Genomic DNA, 24692 nt, shown 5'->3' on the forward strand with positions numbered 1-24692 from the left:
ACAGAGCTTGACTGTGTGCTGTTTGTGCTCTAAAACTGCCTTCTCTCCAACTCATCTGGGTCAAGAGGTGCGGCTGGAACTGCCATTCATGCTGCCTGTCATTTCTTCATGAGCAGTAATATTCATATGTTGTAATGCTGTGATGACTTCAAAGATATGTAGCAACTAAGTGCCAAATAATACTTTTGCACATTGGACGCTTTACAGTTGTTTCATGCACAGTGTGGATTCTTGGCCATCACTGTGATTTGTAATTTCCTCAAATGTGATGGGGTTTAGTTCGAATTGCTTTCCATACATATGAAATGAATGATGATGATGAGCAAAAGTGGACAGTGCCAGTGGGTTTATGTCTTAGTTGAAGGCCTCCTTTGCTATCAGATATAAACTGATGCTTTGATCAAGTGTTTGGACTGAGATTTATCAGTGTATAAGAATTGATTGTTTCTCTTTGAATGTAATTATTTAGCAAATGTTCTGAACATGAAATAGTCAAGTCATGTACTAAACCCAGTCAAGCCTGACACTGTAGGCTAGTGAATCTCCCTAATGTAATCAAAGTGTCTGAAAAACATTATTTGGCCTCATGATTTCAACATCATGTGTGTTTCATAATGCCTTTTCTTCGTCCATTGCTAATTATTTAACATTTTTGGAAATAAACTTATTCACTTTATTTCCAGTTAGATCGGAAGATTGATGCTGATGGGAGTTGCGAAAGTAAACCAAAGTAAACAATAAAGTTGCATGCTGTAAGGCCAAAACAATGAATAGTTGAGTAGTTGAGGACCCCTCAACTTACAAATTTTAAATATACAAGCTTTCAATTAACAGTAAACAACATCAGGAGCAAGAAAGGCAATTCAGTATATTTTCCCAATCATTTCTCAATTCTGTCTTTGTACCATATGCTCATTCGGCAGCTCTCTTATCAGCACCATCAGTTAATTAAAACTGTATGATTAGATACCCAAAACATATTTTCCATCTGTCTGTTCAAACCATGTTCCATGTAATCTTGGCAGAGGTCTTCAAAATTGCTTTCAAGTCACCCAGAACAAGGCAGGGGAATGGTTCCTCCTTGGCTCCCTGCGGCCTTGAAGTTCCTAATGATGACATCAAATGTTCAGACTGAGTCGTGCTTGCCCTGGCCGCCCCCCTGATCTGCAGGCAGGGAAGGCAGTGGTGAGCTCATGCTGGTAGGAAGTCACTTTGCCATTGAAAATCAGAGAGATAGAAAGAGCAACATCTGGCTGAGCCTAGGAAGTGAGGCAGGAAGCTTGCAGGCCAGGTGTCACTGTTAGTGATGGAAAAACCCAATCATAATTTGGACTGGACACTGTTGCTGGGTTAGTCCTTACCACCTTGACACTAGCACCTCTTCCCTGTGTCACATCCTATCCTATCCTATCCTTGGGCCCGCCCTGAAGATTCAGGATTCTGGGTCAGCAGCTGTCAGCTATAGGTGCTTTCGAAAAGATGAAGTGAAAGACCATTATCAAATGTTTGTCTCCCTTTTCCCCTTCTCATTTTGTGTCCTGTTCCCCTTGGCAGCAGGAATGTGGTTTGTACGTGAATAAAGAGACATGAATAGGCTTGTACTACATCTAGCACAGCTGGGACAGGGCATGTGTGTGTGTACACGTATGCATTTCTGTGTAGCACGCACACATGTGTTTATTTGCCCAATCATTGTTGTGTGTCTGTAGGTCGACAGAGCTGATTCAATGTGCAAATATGTGATATACCCTCATTTGGAGTCTGATTACAGCCTCAATTACCTTTCAGGACCACAGGTGTGCTTTGTAGAACAGTTCTTCTGATCTGACCGGCAGGGTTCATCTTTGTCTTGCTCTGCTGACTGTCTGTCAGGGCAGATCAGTGGGATCCAGATGTTTTTTGCAGAGCTGAATCCCTGAACTCCTAAAGCTTTCTTAGACCCCCAGAGCCAAGGTAGGCCCGTCTGCCTGTCTGTCTGAGAGGCACGCGCCTCCCCCAGGTCGCTCACATGAGCTCAGCTTCTAGGTCGTGCAACACAGACCCAGTAATTGACCCAAATCAAATGCTCACTGGTGAAAAACTTGCCTCTTGCAGTCCTGGTAGAGCTTTGTTCTTCGACCCCAGTTTTAATACTTCCTCCAACCCGGTGTAACACTCAGGATGTTGCTCCCTGGTTGGCCACAGTCAGACAGAACAGGGAGTTCATAATCTAGTCAAGCAGACACAATGGGTGATGGAAAGGTTTTGTAGTCCTGATGGAAAGATCTAATGTGTTTAATCACACACTTTTCTCCGAGGCAAACGGACCAGCCACACACACACACACACACACACACACAAGTGGGCCCTGTGAGTCTCATTCCCTTACTTTATTTTCTGTTAATCAGTGATGAAAAAACTTCTATTGCGAAATTTCTTTAATGTCAAACAGAATCTTTCATTAATTAGTGAGGTTCATGGCTCTCTGACGTACGGCAGATGTTAGTTTTGAAACCCTATGTGTTTAAAGAATGATATGGTATTATTAATTTAATTAAAACAAAATTATTTCCAAATCATTGTGGCTCATCTATAAAATCAATTAAGCAAAGCTATGACCTAAGACAGCATGTTTTTCTCTTAGGAACATTATTTTCTGTTGCACACACTGACCATGCTTAAATGGATTTCACGGTGATGCACATTCATTGCTGATGGGTGTATCTTTGACAGTGTATGTATGTGTGGGACATTAGCTTTTGTCTGAGGTCATATGTTTATGGTCTTGTGATGATGTGATTGACAGGACCCAAGTGAGACGGGGACCCCCTGACTCCTCCCCTCAGCAGACTGGGACCTCCCGCACTGTGAAGCGTTATCCATCATCCTCTGGGCCTATTACTTCCAATGCTCTACCCAGTGGCAACGGTTACGCTAACGGCCGCAGCAATGAGCACAGGAACTGGCACGGACACAGAAATGGACATAGTAGCGCTGTGCACTCCTTTAACACTCACAGGCCTACCAGTGACAGCCAGCTACAGGGACAGTTAAACAATGCATTATTGCCAGCAGGTAAGAACAAAGAACTAAAGGTATCTATTGCACACTGTGAAATGAATATCATAAATCTTGGATCTGTTCTCACTTTACATGCATATTTAACATTTCCACTCTCCCTGGGCACGTCAAAACAAACACGACTCATTCTGGCTCCAGGCTACGATACATACATACACATCCAGTGGTGTCATCGTTAAATGGAACATTAGCCACAAGAAAAAAAAGTTGGCAGCTTCCCAGGCTGCACTTCCCTGCTCCCACTGTCCATCAGCCCCACCCCCTCTGTGGTCTATATCACACCAGACAGTTTGATATCAAAGTTGCATACAGTGTCTGAGCATTAGTATGTGTTTGTGTGTGTGTGTGTGTGTGTGTGTGTGTGTGTTCTTGTGTTTGCATAGTTACATGCTTTGATATCTTTGGGAATCTGCACTGTCACCTCTCTGACATGACAGGCACTGAACTCTGGCGCCTTTACCCACAACAAAAAGAAATGTGATCTTGTCTTTCCTAATTTTTATTCTCCCTCCACTACTTCATCCTCCTCTGATCCACTATCCAGCATACACAGCTGTCTGCTGTTCAAGCTTCTCTTGTTTTTTAGCCCTGTACCACAGCAACGGCTGTTGAACAGCTTCCCACCATTACACAACATTCACTTGCACTCACGCTCTCTTTGTCTCCCTCACACATACACACATCCAAAACACCTTCTCCCAAAGATAAAGGGCTTGGAGTCTAGCCCGATACCTAATAGTATTCTCTCCCCCATTTGCTGGCCTGTGGCACATCGCTCATTCAGCTGCAGCGTGCCACTGGCCAGCCGTCAGCACACACCCTCGCACACTTATAAACCTCCCTTTGCCCAGACGGGGAGTGTGTCACAGTGAGGCTGACGGAGGAAGGATGCAGCTCGTCTCCAGCCTGTCTCTGCTGCTGCTCCTTCTCATGCAGGTGTGTGTGTGTTTTCCAGGGGCCAACCTCACAGCCAACCTGGACCGCATCAAGATCGTTTTCACTCCCATGCTGTGCCGCAGGGTGTGCAGCGGCGGGCACTGCTACAACAGCTGTGAGAAGGGAGACATCACCACAGTGTACAGCGAGACCTCGCAGCAGCAGCAGCAGCAGCAGCAGCATCAGCAGCCAAAGAACCAGGGCTTCCGACTCTGTGAGTGTCGACTGTGGGCCCTCTGATTATCATTAACCCTTATCTTTCTTGTCTGCTTGTCATCCTCTCTGCTTCTTCTTCTTCTTCTTCTTCTTCTTCTTTGTCTTCTTCTTTTTACTTCCCTCCTCTCTCACTATCTCTCTTGCTTACCTTCTGATTCACAGACCATTGTGTCTCCATCCTTCCTTCCCATTCCTCTTTTTATGGGGTGAGCTTGACAAAATGGGCTCCCAGTGGCACGCTGTCTGCTCTGAATACCGAGCTCAGAGAGGAGGCAGAGTGGTGGAGATGAAAGCTGAGGGCTATGCTAAAAAGTCTCACTGTCACCGAGAAAGATAGACTGGGAAAGCGGGAGAGACGAGGGGTAGACCAGATTAAAGCGGGCTCTTTAAAAGGGGGCTAATCTCCCCTCGCACACACACACACACACACACACACGTGGAGCTTGTGGTCCCACGCTCCCAACACTTAGCCCCATCTCTTTGCGGTTTACACCTCGCGGTTGGCCCCGCCGTTAACCATTTAACGTGCTCCCTGGGAGAGCAGGAATGAATGAAAGAGGAGAGGGAGAGGCAGAAAGAGAGAAAGAGTAGCAGCATGAACAGGATTTTATAGGGATTACATTAAACCTTCCATTTATCCAGGGGGCTTTGCTCCAAATTCACACAAGAGTGTCCATGGGAAGGAAGAGGGTGGTCAATGCCAAGGGGAGGGTAGCACCCCTGCATGTTTCTTAGTTTTCTCATCAGTTTTAAGGATCTAGCTAAGGCTCAGAGTAATTACTACTTGTGGATTAGAGGGTGCACATACCACACACATACACATACGAGTCCTCTCCAGTCACAGCTCCCATGAACACAAACAGTCATACAAATATGCAATCTTCACCTAAGTGCACCAGGCTCTTTGGGGAGGACCTAGCTGACTTATGAATATATAAACATGTTGATGTTGCAGATTTATGTGCCCATTAATGGGGCTTTGGAACATGGTGTAGATATTCCAAACACTTCAGCGTCCTGGCAGAGGCCTTCTGTAAGATTACATTCCTGGCACCTCCACTTCTTCCTAAGCAGCGGTTTGTTTTTATGTCCCATTTTTGATTCTCTAGAAGTCTCTCTTCATTATGTAAAAGTGTGTGTTAAAGAGTGTGTTAAAAAGAGATTGCTTTCCATTTAGACTTGCATCCTGTTATTGCTTGGGTGTGCTGCGTGTTTGTCGAGGAATGTCAAGTGGACAGCAAACAGTTATCTCATGCTGTTGTTATGTTCCTTAGACAGTGCAGTAAAATCTGGCTGGATAATTACAACAGGCTCCCTTGATACGCACCCTGTGTACAACACTTACTTTAAAGCCTGATATTAGATTGGGTAAAAGTCTGTTTATTGAGTGAGAAGTGTGTACGTATGTGTGTGTGTGTGTTTGGTTATTAGAGGTTGTTAAATGGACAGACGGATAGGCAGACAGGGAGCGTGGTGTGCAGTCGACAGTAGGTTGTTGTCTAAGAATAGTTCCTGCCCAATTGGCCTGACACAGACCAGTGCAGACCTGCATCCCACATTGAGAGGATTTAATAGTCTCCTTAAACTGATAATTTAGCCAGCATGTCTCATCACATGAGGCCTTCCTGTGTGTGTGGACGTCTGTCTTTCCCCATTTTTTTTTTCTTGCATTGTTGTCTCTTTTCTGTTTTCAATCTATTCTGTTAACATTCTCCTCTCCTAATCCCTTTCATTCCCTATCTGTTACTTTTCTATTCTTATTTCATCCCTGCCTCTCTTCCTCCTCCAGTCTCACTGTTGTTAATACTGTGTGACAGGGAGCTCATTCCCTACATGCCAACGAGATTGTCCAGCAGCTCTCTGCTCCCAGTTTTCACCCTGTTAGTGTGTTACTGTTTGTCTCGACGAGACAGAGACGATACAACTCACAGCATGTTTCCATCACTAGATTCTTCTTTCATCTCATTGTATGTGGGCCATCTGTATCTCCTATCTGCCTTGTAAAGCAGTCCTCATATTTGCGGTGTGTGGTACGGCTGAGCCGGAAAAGTGCAGTGCTTCACGTTTTCATCCTTTGTGCCCCAAAATGATTCTTTCCTTATTCGTCACGGTTGTGTAGATTTTTTTCATTTGATAGTCTTTGATGTTTTGAGTTAGTTGAGGTCAGGTCAGAGCGAATCTGTAGAAGGGAGCAGACCCAGGTATGTAGGTTGCTGGGCTGGCACCCATCCCTTATGCCAAAAGATAAGGCCAGTGAAAAGGCTGTGAAAGCAGTACTGTCAAACACCATCTGTAGCACCATACCATACCATAGTAAATTGCAAACTATAAATCAACCTGTAGACTGAGCACGTTTTGGGATTCAATTTATTTACACGGTTAAGAGCCAGTTGCCCTCCTTTGAAGCTTTGATAGTTTGGGAAATTCTAATTTTTTTCTCCAACTGCCAGCCATGCAAGTGTTCCATACAGATATCCAAGCACTTCTTATTTTCTCCAAATTATTACAGGATGAATCATCACTCATCGCCACGCACAGGAGTCTGTAATGATGTGAGGCAAAACATGCCAATGAAGGAGGTGCAACATGAAGGGCAGTGCCTACCCTTAGAATAAAGTTGAAACCTTATAAACGTCATGTGGAATGAGGTGTCTGGTAATAACAAAGTAGAGAACAGCATGACCATTGCTAACCGTTTGCAAACAAAGCCTGTCCACATGAAGCCTTAACACAGGCCCTTCCTATTAGGACTACCCCTTCTGTTTCTTATTACCGTATCTGTGTGTACGAGGAAGCATAAATCTGTGCAATTAAATGTGGCGTGCTGTGTACCCTAACGAATCTCTTGCTCATAATAACCTCTTCATCATTTTCTCTTGACCTCTGACACTGCTGTGTTTCTCTCTTCTTCCTCTCTGCAGTCTTCTGCCAGATACCCTGTCTTAATGGAGGCCGGTGCATCGGCAGGGACCTGTGCTGGTGTCCATCTAACTCAACAGGGAAGTTTTGCCACCTGCCAGCACCGCCTCCCGCCAGACCCACCCCTCACAGCCACAGGAATGCCAGCCACCAGGGACCAAAATCTCCCTTCCACTCCATGTACACTCTACCTCTGTCCAATCAGCAAGGTAATCCACCAGCACTGTGGTCAACGGGCCTGGTCACAAGTAAAATGGCAAAATTCATGTGCGTATCTTCACAAAATATGTGTATCGTAATCTTGGTGATGTAGTGACTACTTGAGGGATAGTTGGCTAGCTGCGAAGCCATTAACGTGTCTCAATATCGATTTTTTTTTCTGTACTGTGCTGTTTACAACTCCCCTGATATTTTGTTCTGGGGACTGTCCATATTGAACAGGGAAAAATAAGTTCTCTACTGTCAGTTAGCAAACAAACTTGAACTGACAAGTTAGCAAGCTTGTTTCTTGTCGACTCCAGCTTGGCTGTCGTCTCACAACTGTAAGCCATTGCTCTTTTGTAGAGTTTATCCTTTACCCAAGGAGGTTAAATAGGCAGTGTGCAACACAGTTAATATGTGACAATAGCTTGTTCCATTGTGGATTATCTGGCTCTGGTGTGACAGGGCCTTTATTCTTTGCTTCACTTCTCCTTATGATGGCAGTTCATCTTTTTTAAGTGCACACAAGTCTACTCCCTGATTTTTAACACTGTTTATCGTGTAGTGCTCTGCCTTCGCTGGCCAGAAGTGGAGGTCAGAGTCTATTTTGAGCAGGATAAGTAATGGATGACTCAGTGAAAGTCCTCATATTGTTCGCACAATGCTGCTTTTATCAAACAGAAGTGGGTATTAGAAACAGAGCAAGGAAACATCATGAACTTATAAGTAAGAATATAAAAGAGTAAGATTTGCTCACTTCCCATCTCTTTCGCTGATATCATTTTTTATTTCCTCACTGTGACTAACAGTAAATAGAAGCAGAAGCTTTATCTTAGATCATTTAGTTGCCACTTAGCAATCTTACAGCCTCCATTTTGAATTAAATTACATGAATAATCATAATTAAATGACATGAGTCCAATGTCTGTATTGTGATGTCACAACAAAGACATGTTTCTTCCTCTCCTTATGCTTTATATATGGACGTAGGCAGTTTCATGTCCAGTCCTTTTGATAATGTCTACTTCTTCTCCTTGGACTCTCCGTGCCAACTATCTGTGGGACTATGATTTATGAGCGTGGGTCAGGAGGATGCTGGGAAAAAACCCTGGCACTCCCTGAAGATAGATGCTTCCTCTCGGTCACAAGGACAAAAGAGCTCATTCTCCATATTGCAACATCTTCTCAACTCTCTTCTCAACCCCTCAACAAATCTGTTTTTGGTCTTTAAGATGATTTGATTTAAACCAGAGAATCCAAAACTCTTTGTGTTGTTGTTTTGTAGTATCTTAATAACGTCTTCACTGCTGGGAATTTCCCATGTACTGTAGATCTCATAACTTGGTGATGAAGCAAGCTAAGTCTGTGTTAAACAAGTTTATGCAGGAATTTTAGTTCCCTTGGTTGAGGATGCTTCCACTTACACTATTCAAATTTTAAACTAGACCATAAACTATCCACTATATTGTATAAACTGTGGGTCTCTCCTTCTCCAGTTTCTCTCCACCCATCCTTGGTGAATGTCCACATTCAGCACCCTCCAGAGGCCGAAGTCCACATCCATCAAGTAGCTCGGGTCCAGCATGGGCAGAGACCGGCCACCACAGAGGGGGCTCACTCTGTCCAGCAGCGCTCCCAGCCTGGGAATGGACATGAACACACCAATGAGCACAATGGCAGGCACCCACACAACAATGGGAATGGGAATGGTCATGGCTACACCAGACCACACCACCATCAGAACGGACATGTGGGAAGGTGCTTTCAGGAAACAGTTGATGGACAGGTATTGTGTTAAGTCATTAAAACAAACTATGTACACTGTCATCACTAGTTGAAGCCACCTGTCATATCTTGGCTCATCAGAGATGTTGAAACCACTGGGAGAAAGTGTTGTTTTACCACAGGTACCATTACGTTCTCATACCATCACCTTCTCTCATACTTGCTGTTGCAAATAAGAAGTGGGCCTTTATGTCATGTCCAGGATTTATGTGCTCTGACCATACTGGTCATCTCATGTTCCCCCAGTTCCCCCAACATAGGTATGTTACGAGTTAGAATGCGTTCAGAAGACAAAGGTTAAGCTTTAAATGTAGCCCATGTGCTACTCTTTGTGGCTCAAAGGGGAAGACTTTCATGGTCTGTATGGTACCATACATACAGTATGGCACGCACTGCGGATTTATTGTACTTTGCATGGTCAGGAGAATGTATGGATGTCACAACAGACATGTATCAAAGGGGAAAAAAGTTAGGAAAGCAAATGACTTAAGGGGTAGTGCATGAGCTTGACTAATCTAAGGCTTGATACTATTTGCTTGGCTGTGATAAAGCGTATTTGACTCTTAGCCTTTTGCAGGTTTGCAGTTGTGGCAACACAATGATCTGCAGCAGAGTTGTTTTTGACAGCATTATTCCATGAACAAGTTTGTTTGTGCTGAACTGCAGCTTCCATTTTCTCTACTCTGGTTTCATAGAGAGCTTGAAATTAAACCTTCCAGTCAGGGATTTTTCAGAACCCCAATAGAACTGCCCCAGAAAAGGAGCATACAAAAGCTTTAGCCTGTAGTTTTCCCTCGTCTCTGCCAGTGTGGTGTTCTCCAGAAGAATGTCCTCTCTGTTGCCTTCAGTTTCATAAATCTCTTTTGGCCAAAAATCCTATAAGTAAGGTCTGATAGGTATCTCTCCTAAATTAGCCAAGTGACTTAATGAGGCATGCCAGGAGGTTCATAGCTGTTCTTGAGACTTAGTGTTTATGTCCTCCTCCAAATAACCAGTCTCAGATGTGTCTGGTTCACTCTGTCCTTCCAGATAGGTATACGCACACGCTCTGTGACAAACACACTTACAAATTCTGCCCTTGCACACATTATTTTGCACGCAAACAAGCATGCATGCACAAACATGTAACACTCATTTCTTAGATTTAATACAGATGTGTGTTGTTATAGTGTGGCAAGCCTCTGCCAGGCCTAACCAAACAGGATGATTGCTGTGGAAGTGTGGGTGCCTCCTGGGGTCTAAACAAGTGCCAAAAGTGTCCAACCAAACCAGGTAAGCCCTCCTGACTGAAGCCATCACATCTGAGCAATTTTTTGTTCCGCTCTGTTCCATTACATACTTAAATCTAATCTATTTCTAATCCGGTCTAATTCTGTTGGTATGATTTTCTGTTGTGGTATTGGTATGTTGATCTCTTGGTATTCTTGCACTGTTATTCACACTGGTTCAAAACAGCAACACGCAGCTGGGCTCTTCTTTCATGGTGCTATATAACAAGGTATTTAGTCTGTTATATGCCTTAGAAGAAGTTGTTTACACTCAGTAGATTTTTACAGCTTTTATCACAGGCCTAAACAATACTGAGCTGATTACCAAATGGCAGTCTTCATTAGATTCGTAAACTCCTCTGAGGTGGCTACGTAATTCGCAGACGCACCCAAATGAAGCTGTTTTCGCTTCCATAAAACCAAAACTGGGAAGCAAATGAAAACACATTTAGCATGAAGATGAGAGCCTGGCAGGAGTGCCACCCACCCTGCGGCCAGTTCGAGCCAACGTAGCCTTGAAAGAGTGAGGAAATGAACAGTTCAGCTGCTTCCCAACCAGAGCTGCGGTAGGTTTGAGAAACAGCAGCAGGGTGGTTGTTCACCAGCAGGCAGGGTGGGTGGTGGCAGCCTTCACTATAGGTGGAGACTCATTTGGCCTGACAGCTCTGTGTGTTATTTGGAGGCCTCACAGGAAGCAGTTTTGGTGGCACATGGGGACACTCGGTTATTTCCCGGCACTCTTACACACAATCATATTACGGCCATGCCCGCACATGTCAACTGGCCTGTCAAAGTGCTCAAACCCTGTTTAATGTCTGACTGGACCTTAATCAGAAGCAGACATCATCCCTCTCTGTATCCTCCATCTATCGTAGATGCCGATCCAGTTTTTTTTCTCCCACTTTCTATCTCCCTCAGCATGCCAGATTCCTGCTCTTCCTAAGTCCCCGACTTGATCTCTTTTGGCTCCCAGATGTTTTCCTTTGCTCCCTCCTTTGAAGTTTGGGGGAGAAAAAGAGTGAATACCCAATTCGCTCATTTTTGTGGATGTTTTGGGGGGCAGCATACTGTAGGCCCAGGTCCCAGGTCACACGCAGGCAGGGAAAAGAAACAATGAAGGAGGGGAAAATTAAGTCAAAATGAAGTCATGTACTATGTCCCAGAAGTCTTGGAGGGAGCTTTAATAAAAGAAATGCTTTGAATTCCTCTTGAGTGTTATTGTTCTCAGTTTAGACACTTGGCTGTATCTTTCAGCTACATTCCTCCCTTACTGGCCGGGACGTATGCTTTCTTACGTGTTTAACAGGAATGATATACAACCAGAAGACAACAGCCCCTGAAAAATGATGCTGTTCTTTTTATTTCATAGTGAATGGGTCAGTTGTCGGCTTGCAATGTAGGGAAGAAGTCATATAGCTTTATAAGAGTCTCCTGTGTCTCTTGTTGAGTATGTGATAATGATGTCATTAAAGCCAAGTTTGTATTCAGGGGTGTAACACTACCATTGGTCAGTTTATAGCTGGTTACAAAATGCACTGTTCACTGAGAGGAAGCATTGCTACTTAATTTATTTTATTACATTTATACATGAGGTCAACATGACCACACTTTAATGGATACAGTTCTGCTGCAGTCAAGACTGTTAATAAGTCTATGCTTCCTGGATTTACTTCAGATCTCTATTATGCTAGTATATTTGCATCAGCCTCACTCGAAATAGCGAATGGTACAGTATCAATTGAAATAGACTCATAATATATGTTCTCTCTCTGGATGTGTCTTTTTGTGAATGTCCGTGAATGTATATGCATTTGAGCACAGCTGACAACATTATATAGCTGAGTATTATTTATTATTATACGCCAAGGACTTTATGTCACTGTTGTGGCAATAAGGGAGGAGATTATGTGTGTATAATGTGGGTGTCTGTGTGTGTGTATGTAAGGGAGGGCTGACGTTATGGAGGCATAAATGCCAACGTGTCCCATCTCAGTGGGAGCCGAAGCCTTCAGGAGCCAGTGCCTTTAAAAAGTCGCATGCTGAGGATTCCTAGGTCTTAATGAGATCCAGATCAACCAGAACAGGCTGTAGTCAACGCCATCCCTTGGGTTCTGATGAGGAGGTAGAGTGGATAAGAGACCTGCACTGCAACTTTGTTTGAATTTCAAACTGGTTCAATCTATGATTTGATCATTCCTGATAGAGACAGTCATTAATGCTATCCTCAAATATGAGAGCTAACCAGTAACTTGTTGAATGATGTGAGAATGAGGCTAGGTGAGTGGTTCAGTCCCATAAGAACCACATGGCAGCAAGTGAGAGTGCTTCTGGGTTAGCTCGCTGAAAGACAGTCTGACATTGAGCAGCGGCTCTCACTCGTTCAACAGAGAGCAAACTGTTCTCATGGCTGTTCTCCATGCTGAGTTAGTAGCTAGCTTTCCTGGTTACAAAAACACCAGCAGAGCTGATGCGGAATCGTGGGCGGTGCCTGGTCAGGTCTGTGGGAGCTGACCAATCAGAGCAGACTGTTTTTACGAGAAATACGTAATTATGCGGCATCAAATAGCACTCTGATAGCAGTTTTATGGTAACTTTAAGGATATATATCTATCAGGAAAATCATTGAAGGTTCCCTAAACCAACTGAAGCTGTGGCCCTAGTCTGACCCATACTGTAGTGTTGGCATGATGCTGCTGGCAGCCACTCCCTCACTGTGAGTTTCACAGCTAATGGAATTCCACAAGCCGTTTGTCTCCCCATCTGTCATTGCTGGGCAGCTTCCCTCTCTGTGACTCTCCACCCCTGCGATGCTGGGAGGCTTCCCAGGGAGCCAGATCTGATGTCCCCAGGGCCTAAAGTAACTACCACACCCACAGGAGCCTTGGCTTCTTCCTCTAACTGTGCCTCCCTGGGTCATCAAGGTCATCATGATGTCACTGCCCTAGCTCTAGTCTTTTTCTATCTGTGGGTGTTGTCTGCCTGTTTCACCCCCACCCCCCCACCTCTCTGTCTCTCTGTAATGAGGACACTATTCTTCATGAGGTTTAGATCAATAAAGTCAGATGAGGCAAAGAAGGAGGGGGCCCACAGAGCTCCTCGACTTCCAAATCTTCCCACATGAACTCATCCCTTCCAAATCTCCAACTCTATTCCCAAGACATTTGATCTGACATCCATCGAGGGGCCAAAGCCTGCACATATTGCTTTTTATTAGCGCTGATCAAACATGAACACTTGTTAATGACCAACAAAAACCAGAGATGCAGTGACTTTGCCTCAGAAATAGGCAAGAGAACAGATGTATTGGAACAACTCCACAGCAGCTTCTCGTGGTGATTAGATAGAGACGTCACATATCTTTGACAGCATTTGATTCATTGATGTTGACTTAGTGTTATCCCTTCACAACTAGAATGATGGAATCTATTAGCCGGGCAGCAGTGTAGCTAATCAGAGCTGAGCAGACCTAACCGCTACGTGAAATAAATCCCAGTTGGAGGCAGATGGATATGAAGTTTGTGTTGCATTTCTTAATTGGATACAAGCTAAGCTAAGCACATTTTTATTGGGAATGTACCGTGGCATGCCTTCTTTTGGAACTAGCCCAGGTGGTTAATATTCCACAGTGATTTGGAGATTATAAAGGAATGTGGGCCTGTTTTGAATGTGTGTTTGATGCGGGTTACATTGCCATCAGCATCTTTGAGAAGCGCGTTAAGCACAATTGTCAAACTACAAACAGAGATGTAAAATGCATACTTTCGTGAATAGAAACAATGAAAAGTATGTTTTGAGTAAAGATTTAAGGTTGCAGAAAAATGAAATAATTTCTTCATCAAAGTCTTTCTGTTGCTGCTTCACATGTGCCGTGGGGTGGTAGTTTTGAAGCAATATGATACAGTGACACAGCTAAGACTGTTAATGATTGAGCAAATCTCTCGTAGCTTGTACATTTGTTTTGTGTCCATGTCTATGTCAGCAGGAGGATGTTGATATTATTATTCCCATGTGCCCTAAGTGATTAGCCTTTGCTTCACTAGTAGGGACACATTATTTACAGGGCATGTGATATGGACCGTGCCAGAATGGCAAATATGGCGCGTGCCAAGGAGACATTCTGTTTTGAAAGCAAATGACTTCCCTTTAAGCTGTTTGCTTCAATCAAGCATTGGCTCAAAGGCCAAGAAGAGATGGCTTTACCATCTTAGAGACTCAAAAAGACCTGAAGCCCTCCATGGTGATTAAAGAGCTCTCTTTGCTCCTGGTTTTCTCTAGGAGGCACCAGTTTGTCCTGTGGCGGCATGTCAGAAAGTAAATTGCTGGAAAGGGTCCTTGGCTTTGGTGTGGGTTGTTTTCCTATAAAGTGGCCTCCAATGGATAGGAAAGGAGGACTGTCTCCTGTTCATGTCCTGTGGATGGCATCAGTCCCTCCCTCCTTTTCCCTCATGCGTTCTCAGCTTTTCCAATCGGTTAAGGAGAGAAGTCCAACACGGAGGTTGCCTCCCAGGCAGCTCCCTGGGGAAACTGGTGAAGGGCTCTGAGCCCTGTGATTGATGGACCAGACCTTTCAATCGCCAAGAACAGCCCCCAGGCCGGGTGGTCTGCAGAGTGATTGTACCAAATGAGCAATTAAAGATTTCTGTACTGCTAAGGAACCCATCTGACTATAAACTCTCTCGTTCTCAGCCTCCTGTCTCCTTCTCTCTTTACTTTCTCTCCTATTTAGCATGAGCTGTCTTTCATTTGAATACCCTCAGCAGCACCCTGCGTGGAGCAAATTTTGCTTTTATGTTGAAAAGAGACTAAAGGGGTTTATTCAGATTTACTTTAGGACTGCCCCACTCATCAAGGACCTCCAAGGAATTCGAATTACACTTTCAGGTCAGGGAATACAAGCAAACATTACTGAACAGTTGCCAGTGGAATGCAAAAACAATTGAATGGAGATGGACAATAAATTAGTAAGGGGTGACAAAGTCTTTTGTTGAACAGGGCTAAATGGATAGACAACAATTGGAAGTTTCTGTCTGTACCCTCAGTGGGCACAGACCAGTCTGCGTCTACAGTCTTTGTAACCAAGGGTGACACTAATGATGCGAAGCTTGAGTTCACTGTTGCAAGCCACTGCCTGTGTAACTCCGCTTTCTACACAAATGACAAGCATGAGAACGGAAACATCATTAAACCCTATGAGGATAACGTAATTCTCAGCTTTTTGTACAATAATGAATGATTACATGGCCAACTTGTCACTGATTTTTAGTCCTGGTCCTTACTTGAGGTGAATGTTCAGGAGACGTGGTCCTGGTTTGCTGTCACAGTAGCCTAGGACAAGTCACTCAACAGTGATTTATCAAGCCTTGCTTCAAAATTGCAAAATTAATTGATTAAAGAGCCAAGACTCTCTGTATCTTACAATAAAAGAACCCTACAGAAGGCAGTCAGTATTTAGGAGGGGTGTTGTCAACTTCTGAGTTTCAGCAGCTGGTTTTTAGACATTACTTCCAACAAATTGCCCCTAGGGAACAACAAAGAGCCACTGAACTCTGATAACAAGCATTTTTGATCTAGGATGCACATGAGGATGTGTTGAGTACAATCTGCCAGATTAGATCCTATGTGCAACATCTCAATCTTTTCTCTCGAGCCATCTTAAGACATGCCGAGTTTTGAAATGAGCTGTCTCTCAGATTCATGTTGAAGTTGTTACTGACTGCAGAGGTCCTCACCTCCCTGCTAATAAGCTTTATTGAGACACCCGGACCTCCCCCACTGGGCTTCCCTTGGCATGTGCGCCCTGCTGTCACTCAGGCCAGACTTTCCCTGATCCCATCGCTGCAGGAGGGCGTGCCCACCACCCTACCACAACAGCTCATTACTCAGAAACTTTGAAAGGGGGATTAGGAGGGTGCGGAGGAAGATGAGGAGGTGGGCAGACAGGAACAGCGGCGTCGCTTTGACACAGTTCCCCTCTTTTCCCGTTGCCCCCTTCATGCTGACCCACTTCTGCTTTGTCGACTCTCAGGTACATTGACCCTGCCTGGTCCACTGGGTCACAGCAGGACCAAAACATAACTCAGCTTCTAGAACTGCGTTCCCAGAAAGCCTCCATGTGGCACACATTCCAGTCACTCCTGGGAAAATGACACAAACTCATAAGTGATTGCTGGGTTTCGTATTGACGGTATCCTGCACATATTGAAGGCTGACAAAGCCTTGCTTTCTGGCCACTGGGTTTGGGACCTCAACCCATACAGTACCTAATTCTTTCCATTCACCAACTTAGAAAATGAATGAATGAATGAATCCTTGTATGTGTTTGCAATTGCTTCTAATGTCTGGTGGTATAGGTGGCTGAAGAGGACGGATAAGTTACAGTGATCTTTTCTGGTCCTGCTTAAAGGCATGCTGATCAAACCAGGGCTCCCTTTCAGTCATCCACAGGTTTTCTGGAGCTTTGGTCACAAACACAGTGAATCTTTTCTCCCGTTCCCAGAGCACTCTGCCAGGGGAAGGGATGAATTTTCTCTGCTGGCAAGGCTGTGAACGTACTTACTTGCGTGCGTCACCTCTGTTTTCAACCCTTAGTCGCTGTGGCAGCAACTTCATAGCAATGCGGTACTTTTACTTTTTCTGGCCATGGTGTAAATCCAAAGATCGTCATCACTGTCATTTGTTCTTGTTTTCTGTGAGTGCAAAATCTTGGATACCATGATTTCTCTCTACGTTTACTCATGTTGGATGATGATACGAGGAAAAATGAATGCAAAGGTGGATTGTATATACATAGTTTTAAAACATCCTGTTTTGCATTTTTTTTGCAAAAGTGAAATTCATGTTCATGACTTTAAAAAGCCTGCATAAGTTGAGACACTATGTTGTATATATGCCATTAAATACTTTTTTAAATCCTGGAAGAAACTACATTTTTCCAGTGTGTTTATGTGCTAAAAATGCAAAAACAGAATCATGGCTATCATAATTAGCAAGGTTAAACTGTTTGATTTATGACTGTAAATTGAGTAGGCTATAACAGTGAGAAACAGTTCCGTCGTGCTAATAAGTATGTCGTTATTCTTAGAGCTTTCCTCACCCAAACACACCCAAAATTCCCTCCAAAATCATGGGGTGGATTTTCTCCTTTCAACACGATATGAAGCAAAATTCTTCAACTTGGTTTATGTCATGGAAAGATCTGCTCCTAATAATCACCCTGTCTCTGTTTAGAAACCTATAGAACCTTTCAGACACCAGCTCTTTCTCACTGTCAAACACACAGACACAAACAGAGATTTTCCCTTTGCCTTGTGATAGTCACATTGACCTCTCTGTACATTTAATGTAGCATGCTAGGGCTTCACTGGGTGCCGAATGAGTAATGAGATAATGTTTTCAAGCCTCTGTCACTATGGCCGCACTGGGACATTAACAGACACACTGTGTTATTTACTGCTGCACTTTTGTGAACCTCTAATGTACACACCTGAAGCACACACCATATGATTTTTATTGCTTTTTCGGGCGAATCACCATCCTGTGAGCTGTACATTAATTGTCATTCCTAGTGTGCACAGTTAAAGTATTAGTCTCTTGTTTAAGTAGATTTCGCAATGTGGTTGATGACAAAGGTCAGGGCTGTCATGTAGGCTTCCTCAACATATTTATGATGCAAGCATTTCCTTCGTCTGTCCCTAGTGTTTGAGGAGAGTTATAGGTAATATGATTATAAATGACGTCGAGTGTTATCGTTACATTCTGCTGGTTGGCAGTGCTGTCTTATAAATGTGGTTGATGGGGATCCATTTCCATACACTCACTCTAGAGTCCCACGAGGCCCAGCTGTGGGTCCCCTCATTTTTCCTCTTGCCAAGATGCTCACATCTGTAAGTTATATGGTCCCCTCCTAAAGCTGTTCTCCTCTTCTCCCTCTGCTATGAATGCAATGCTTTGTGACAGAAAGGCACGATACTGTAAGATCATTTCGCTCTTCTGAAGCTGTGCTTTCTCTTTCTATTTGCAGCATATGCAGTAATTGCAAACGGACAAGTGGAATGTCCAAAAGGTTTTAAAAGGATGAATCTCACTCACTGTCAAGGTAAGCCATAAAATATGTTGAAGAATGTGTATGTAGTTAAGTATTTTATGAATGTTATCGTATGATTTAACCCACTGCATATTTTTACAAGTAGTTTACCCATAACAAAAACATAGTTTATATTAGATATAATGTTATAAAAGCTAACTGCCCATATATTTCCATGCTCACATGGACCCCTGGGGACCTCTATAAAAGTATTCATTGCTGTACATCTGGCCTCTTTGGGAACCAGGTCAAGACTACAATTAGCCTTGGTCCAGGGTCAGAGTTCAGCAGCCAATAAGCATCTGGGGCAGCTGTTTTAATTGGTCTTTGGGGTTCTGAGCGAAGACTGGTACGGCAGGCTGCGATTATGGTATATGTGGCTCTCTATTTGGAAGGGAGCCTTAGTTATAGATCTGTTTGTTGCTCAGCCTCCCTAAATTGCCAGCTCACCTAACCACCTGTATGTAAAAACAAACGTAGGTTGTTCTTGAACATACCCTTTATTTTCTTCTATTCCAGCATCCCAGAGCTGTCTGGTTGTCTGCTGGCTTTCAGTTCATGAACCAGTAACCACCCACAGTGTCAACTCTGTAGATAGTCTGCCACTAGGGAGGTCAGACTATTTATATTTGTTACTTGTGTTAGTATACATCACTGGAATTAACTGACATGAACAAATAAACCTTGGCTGAAAAACACAGGAAGAATGCACTGCTTAATCTGTGAACAACGCAACCGTTGCTGACACTTTAAATAACAAAATGTATCTTTTCTGACAGACACTTGAGCTGTGTCAATGACTTGATTAATGGTGTCATAATCCAAAGGGAAATGCTCACTGGAGCCTATGGAGTGCAACAACAGTGCAATGGACAGCTTTGACTGCATTTCTAACTGCATTCATTGGTTCATCAAGTTCAACATGTTTTCTGATCTGCACAGTACCATTGGCCTATTGATGTTTTCAGGTAATATTGAGCTGAAACATAGTTTAAGAAAAACAGACCTGTGGACAAGGACACACTTATTTTCCAATAGTGTGTCAACTAGCCAACAACTGTGGAAATTTATCTTTCTATTATTCATGCTTTTCTTTTGTGATTGTTTCAAGATGTTCCTGCCTTTCAGTTGCTCATTTCTGGAGTTCCAAAAAAGCAAAGCTGACAGTTACCCACAATATTTACTGGAGCGCTTTAAAGTTTCTGTCCCTTTCAGCTGCTGCTCCATTCCCAAAAATTATTTCTAATTTCAGGTCTTGCAACAACTGCCAAGGAGGCAAAAACTTGCTTTTTCTGGGATTTTGTCATTATTATCAGGATGGTCTCCAGCTCCCCAATCTGGGGCTCCTAGTCTGAGCTGTTTGCAGTATATTTTTGGAACAGAGCAGAGCCTGTCTCATATTCTGTAATAGGCATGATTTACCGCTCTCTCTTTGTACACAGTAAGTGACGTCCACGCTAAGATACGATAAGATGCCCCATCAGAGCCATACGCTGCTCTCTGACTTCAGAGACGATTCCTTATCTTCAGAAGCTGCTTCTCAGAAACTAGGTCAGCTGAATTGGCCATTTGTAACTGTACTTGTTAGATGAAAGGCACACATAGATGCATGTGCAGTCTCTGTTGTGGGTGGTAAACTGGTGCCGGGAGCAGGTCATATTACTCATACACCACTTCAAAGAAGAGACTCTTTTGACATTTTGGATCACCTTAATAAAGGCTACATACTATTTTAAAACACTGACATTTAACGTTTATCATATTGAAAACTACCTGGGTCAACAGGTTGAGACCTTGATATATTAGGTTATATGGTAGGAATTTGCCTGTGAAAACTTACTTTTCCTAGTAATGGCTGCTTTGGCTTTATTTTGAGAATGTTCATTCCCCCTATTCACAGTTTCTAAATGGATGCATTTTTGGCCCCATAAGTTATGTATGGTTCTAAACTTCCAAAGTAGTCATAAGGGACTCCCTTTAGCCATAACAGCCAATACATATTAAGAGAGTAATGTTGCCAATTTTCTTTACAGTGTCCATAAATAATTCTGCAGGTGTTTATGTGATTCTTGGTTTTTCCAGAAGGTAACAGTGGGCAAGGTCAGGTAAGGGCACAGCAGACTGGTTGACAGTTAATGCAGAGTTTGGAAACTATTTTGGATGCAATGCAGTCATCAATATGCATCATCAGACAATAAAAAACAACCATGATGAAAGATGAACGCTTTTAAGTTCTTACCACATGGACTATTTGTCAATGAGAGCAGCCAAGCATAGATTCAAAATAGATGTTGAGATTAGTGCTGGTCCTGACAGGTTGTCATGGAAGTCAGTTCCAATCCCAATCAACTCACCAGCAGACTGTAACAATAGCACTAATCTGGGACTCAACCGAACCATGGATTAAAGACCCCATGTGATGAAGGCTGAGCCCAACACTGACCTGAACTCTGACCAGATAGCATGCTGCTTAAACTAAACCCAAGTCCCCACCGTACCTGCATACAGAATATTGTTGTTCCTAGCTCTTTAAAGCGTGAACATAAGCACAGGCAGACATGACATCTGTGGTCTGCTTCACTGTCTTCACAGTATGTGCCTCATCCTTACTCATCCAAACAGGTCGCTTTTGTTAGCAGGGCCTTGTTTACATTATCATAACATAGAGGCTGGAGGCTTTGTCATTATAAGGCCAGCTTTAGACCTTGTTCCACCCAAGGGAGATAGAAAAGAAAAAGAACAAAGAGCAACAGAGATAGAAAAGAAGAAACAACAACAAACAACAAGAAGAACATTGAGGCATTCCCTGGACAAATCCACAGAATTTATCAGCCTTAATCCCTTATAAACTCACTTTTTCCAGCAGGAAGCAAAACAACAAAACAAGAGCAGATTAATTAGAATTGGGAAAATCTGTGGTGGCAGGCTGTCGGGTTCCAGTCGTCAAAGCAATAGGAAAAGACCTAATGATGTACTCTTTGTTTAACACATTAGAACAACAAACTTTCCCTGGTCCCAATGTGATTGCATGACTAAGCGCCTGAAATATGTCCCCCTATGCTCCTGGCTGGCACATTAACTGGCTAGCTTGCCTCTATTTGGCTTATTGGCTCAGCAGTAAGTAAACTCCACTGGCCACTGTATTGCTCCAGCAAAAGGTTCAGGCCAGAGAAAGTGGAAAAAACCTTTTTATGACTTTCACTCTTTGACGTAAGGAAAGGATGCTGTGACTCCTATTGGACACAGTGAAGGAAAGATGCTGAGAAAGATAATAATCTAAAACTTTCTGCTATTTCCTTATTCAGAATCCAAGGTTACCACAGCCCTGAGAGTTTAGAATATCTTGCTGTCAGGAGGATACATGATTGAGTGTATTCTGGTTTACAGTGGTCAAATTTATTGTGCATGTTTTCCTCATGTCAACACTCCTCCTTGCTTTCGTACAATTGTGAAACCTGAAAGTTTCCATATTTCATCACCTCCCTGCAGCTGGTGGTTTTGACAACATGATCTATTGCAATATTTTGCCACCTTTCAAGGTGTAATAGATTTCTAAAGCCTTACATCATCTCTGCTGGTCTGGGCTCTGTACACTCCATGTGAAATGCAGCACATGAAATCTGATATTGATACTTGCACCAAGTTGGGTTGAAAACAAATTTCCTGTCGGAGGAAAAACATGATTTCATGACACAACCAGGAAATACTGCTGTACTAGATATTCCATGACTGACGCATTGCATATTTCACAGACATCAATGAGTGCCTGTTTCCTGGGATCTGTAAGGATGCGGAATGCCTCAACACCAAAGGAAGCTACAGGTGCATGTGTAAACTAGGCTTCATGTTCGACTCTGAAAGCAAGCACTGTGTCTGTAAGTATCTTCCCCTTTTTATTTGAATCATAATACAGGCTTTTCTCGTGTATTGCCTTGCAATATGACGGATTTATCGACTTCTCTTCCCAGCGGACAAGGCTGTGTCTGTCCAGAGGGCATTCTGCTACCGATCAGTGTCAGCGGGCACATGCTCTCTGCCGCTTGCCCAACACATCACCAAGCAGATCTGCTGCTGCAGCCGAGTGGGCAAGGCCTGGGGAGCTGGGTGCGATCGCTGTCCTTTGCCCGGATCAGGTACAGCCACCGAAAGTTACCCTGTACTTGCTGCATGTCCTAAATTCTTCTCCCTCTCTCAAACACTGATCAAATTCAAGACTTATCTTGTCGTCCATCTGCAGATTTTCATTTCTGGTTTTACTGTACGTGCTGAAAAACTATTTACTGGGTTAAATGCTTTTGCAGATATAAAATGTCACATGTGATCTTACGCAAGAGCTAGCAATGGTAGTGAAAGCACAAGCGAAGAATATTTACCACTAAGTCACCATTCTGCTCTTTGCCAGACTTGTAAAGCAGTTCAAAATAACTAAATGTGTTTGGAAAGGAAAAAGACCAAAAACATAACAGTTTTCATATTTTGGAGGCTACATAATAGTGGGAGTCAGTCTTGTGTTATCACTCCAATCCTCAGAGAGAAACCCCGCTAATAGACCGGCAAAGCTTCACAGCAGAAATAAATAGCTTGGCCAAGTGAAACATGGGAAGTAGTTGTCATCTTTTTTTTTCCATACCGATCTAATCTTCAAAGTCTCTGAGAGAAACAAGCTGGTTTTATGGAGTGTCTGTACTGGCCAGTGATTCATAAGGATTGTCATAGATCAGATATCACAGACACAGACCTCCATGGTGCTGCTCAGCCAGGACTGACACAGTACACAGACACACAGCCTCTGATTATTTCGGACGCTGGCTTTTGTATGGCCTGACAAGCTGTTAGAGCCATGTTCTGAGCAAAGCAGCCAGGCCCATTACTTGCGACTTGGTAACAGGAGCCCGATGACTTTCATTCCATATTTACTCTATTTCCTGTGATGTGGCTCCTGATCATATATAGCCCCATTTCCCTCCACTTTAAATTCATCATTCAGTAGCCTATCATATCCACGTTTCCTGCATTTACGCAAGCATTTACAGTGACCACATATCTGTCATTACTCATATCTCTATTCCAGACTCTTTTGGCGTAGAGTTGCTGGTTTCAGGTCAGGTAGGGGACACAGTGCTTCTCACTTGTAATGGATTCACCATTGCTGAGGTTTGTTGGGCTCCGACACAAAGAGGTGCAGTCTCCGTCCTATTAAATAGCCAGCCAATCCTCCATTAGCCTCTCACTCACTACACCAAAGAGTTCAAAGGTCAGTCAGTATTACATGATCCTCTTCTTCCCCCACTGGCATGGCCGTGTCTGTTTGAGATATCCTCAAATCTTTCCAAATCCCCTTGCTGGTAGCCCCCTGTGACAGCTGTCATTGGCCTGCCAGCTAGCTAGTTCTGCGGAAAGAGCCAAAAAACCGACCCCCTTTCACAGCAGACAGTAAAACAGAGCATGCTCAACATAACGATATTACACGGATGGCTTATTGTATTGCTATGGACATCAAACAGAAATATGAGGCACAGTTACACTCTGGCAGCATTTTATGTTAGCCTTAGGAGCCTGAGAGAAGGATACAGAGGTGATGTTTTCTGTGGCTCATTGTTTGCTGCTGTGTGTTGCCTACCCTGCAGATCATTTCAAGGAGATCTGCCCAGCTGGTCATGGATATACCTACTCAGCCTCTGATGTACAGATTACTCTCAGACGGCTGGGAGAAGAAGATCTGCAGAGCACAAGAGTGTCATGGGAGGAGCAGAGCCCCAGTTACCCTCAACCTCCATCCTCCCGTCCCTCATTGCTGCTGCCTATCAGGCCACAGCACCCCAGCTACCCACAGACGCCACAAGTACCCCAATACCCTGAGTACCCTGAGACACCACAATCACCCCGGCACCCTCTGACCCCACAGCAGCCTCTCCATCCCTCTCAGCCAGCCAGAGAGACACCCAAACAGCCGGAAGGTGAGAACAAAATGTTTGGTACATTAAATCTCTATCATTTTTGCTCTTAATGGTAAAGAAGTGAATTGTTGCTGCTGCCGAATGCTCTGTACATATTACGCTTTGGAGTTTGGAGTATGTGCATTTTTTGCATACTTTTACCACAACCTATGACATAAACAATGCAGGGCAGCTGAGTGATACCCAATACAATTTTTCTTCTACAGGATGCAAATGGATTAGCTTTTTTTTCTAAGAATCCAAACATCAACAGGATGTTTTGATCTC

At 43.6% G+C, this 24692-nt stretch overlaps 1 protein-coding gene across 1 annotated transcript in view; it reads left to right on the plus strand.

The window, feature by feature from the left end:
* The window catches only part of LOC118337023 (latent-transforming growth factor beta-binding protein 2-like), an 80820-nt gene that overhangs the window by 28351 nt on the left and 27777 nt on the right, over positions 1 to 24692 (plus strand). The window contains exons 4-12 of the mRNA XM_035673831.1: positions 2786 to 3054; positions 4016 to 4210; positions 7134 to 7340; positions 8829 to 9118; positions 10287 to 10389; positions 18406 to 18480; positions 22221 to 22343; positions 22437 to 22601; positions 24096 to 24425. Of these exons, the coding sequence (XP_035529724.1) occupies positions 2786 to 3054; positions 4016 to 4210; positions 7134 to 7340; positions 8829 to 9118; positions 10287 to 10389; positions 18406 to 18480; positions 22221 to 22343; positions 22437 to 22601; positions 24096 to 24425 (1757 nt within the window). The remainder of the gene's footprint in view (positions 1 to 2785; positions 3055 to 4015; positions 4211 to 7133; positions 7341 to 8828; positions 9119 to 10286; positions 10390 to 18405; positions 18481 to 22220; positions 22344 to 22436; positions 22602 to 24095; positions 24426 to 24692) is intronic.

Source organism: Morone saxatilis, unplaced genomic scaffold (assembly GCF_004916995.1).
Source record: "Morone saxatilis isolate NCDOM2014 unplaced genomic scaffold, NCSU_SB_2.0 Contig3, whole genome shotgun sequence".
Classification (NCBI taxonomy): domain Eukaryota; kingdom Metazoa; phylum Chordata; class Actinopteri; family Moronidae; genus Morone; species Morone saxatilis.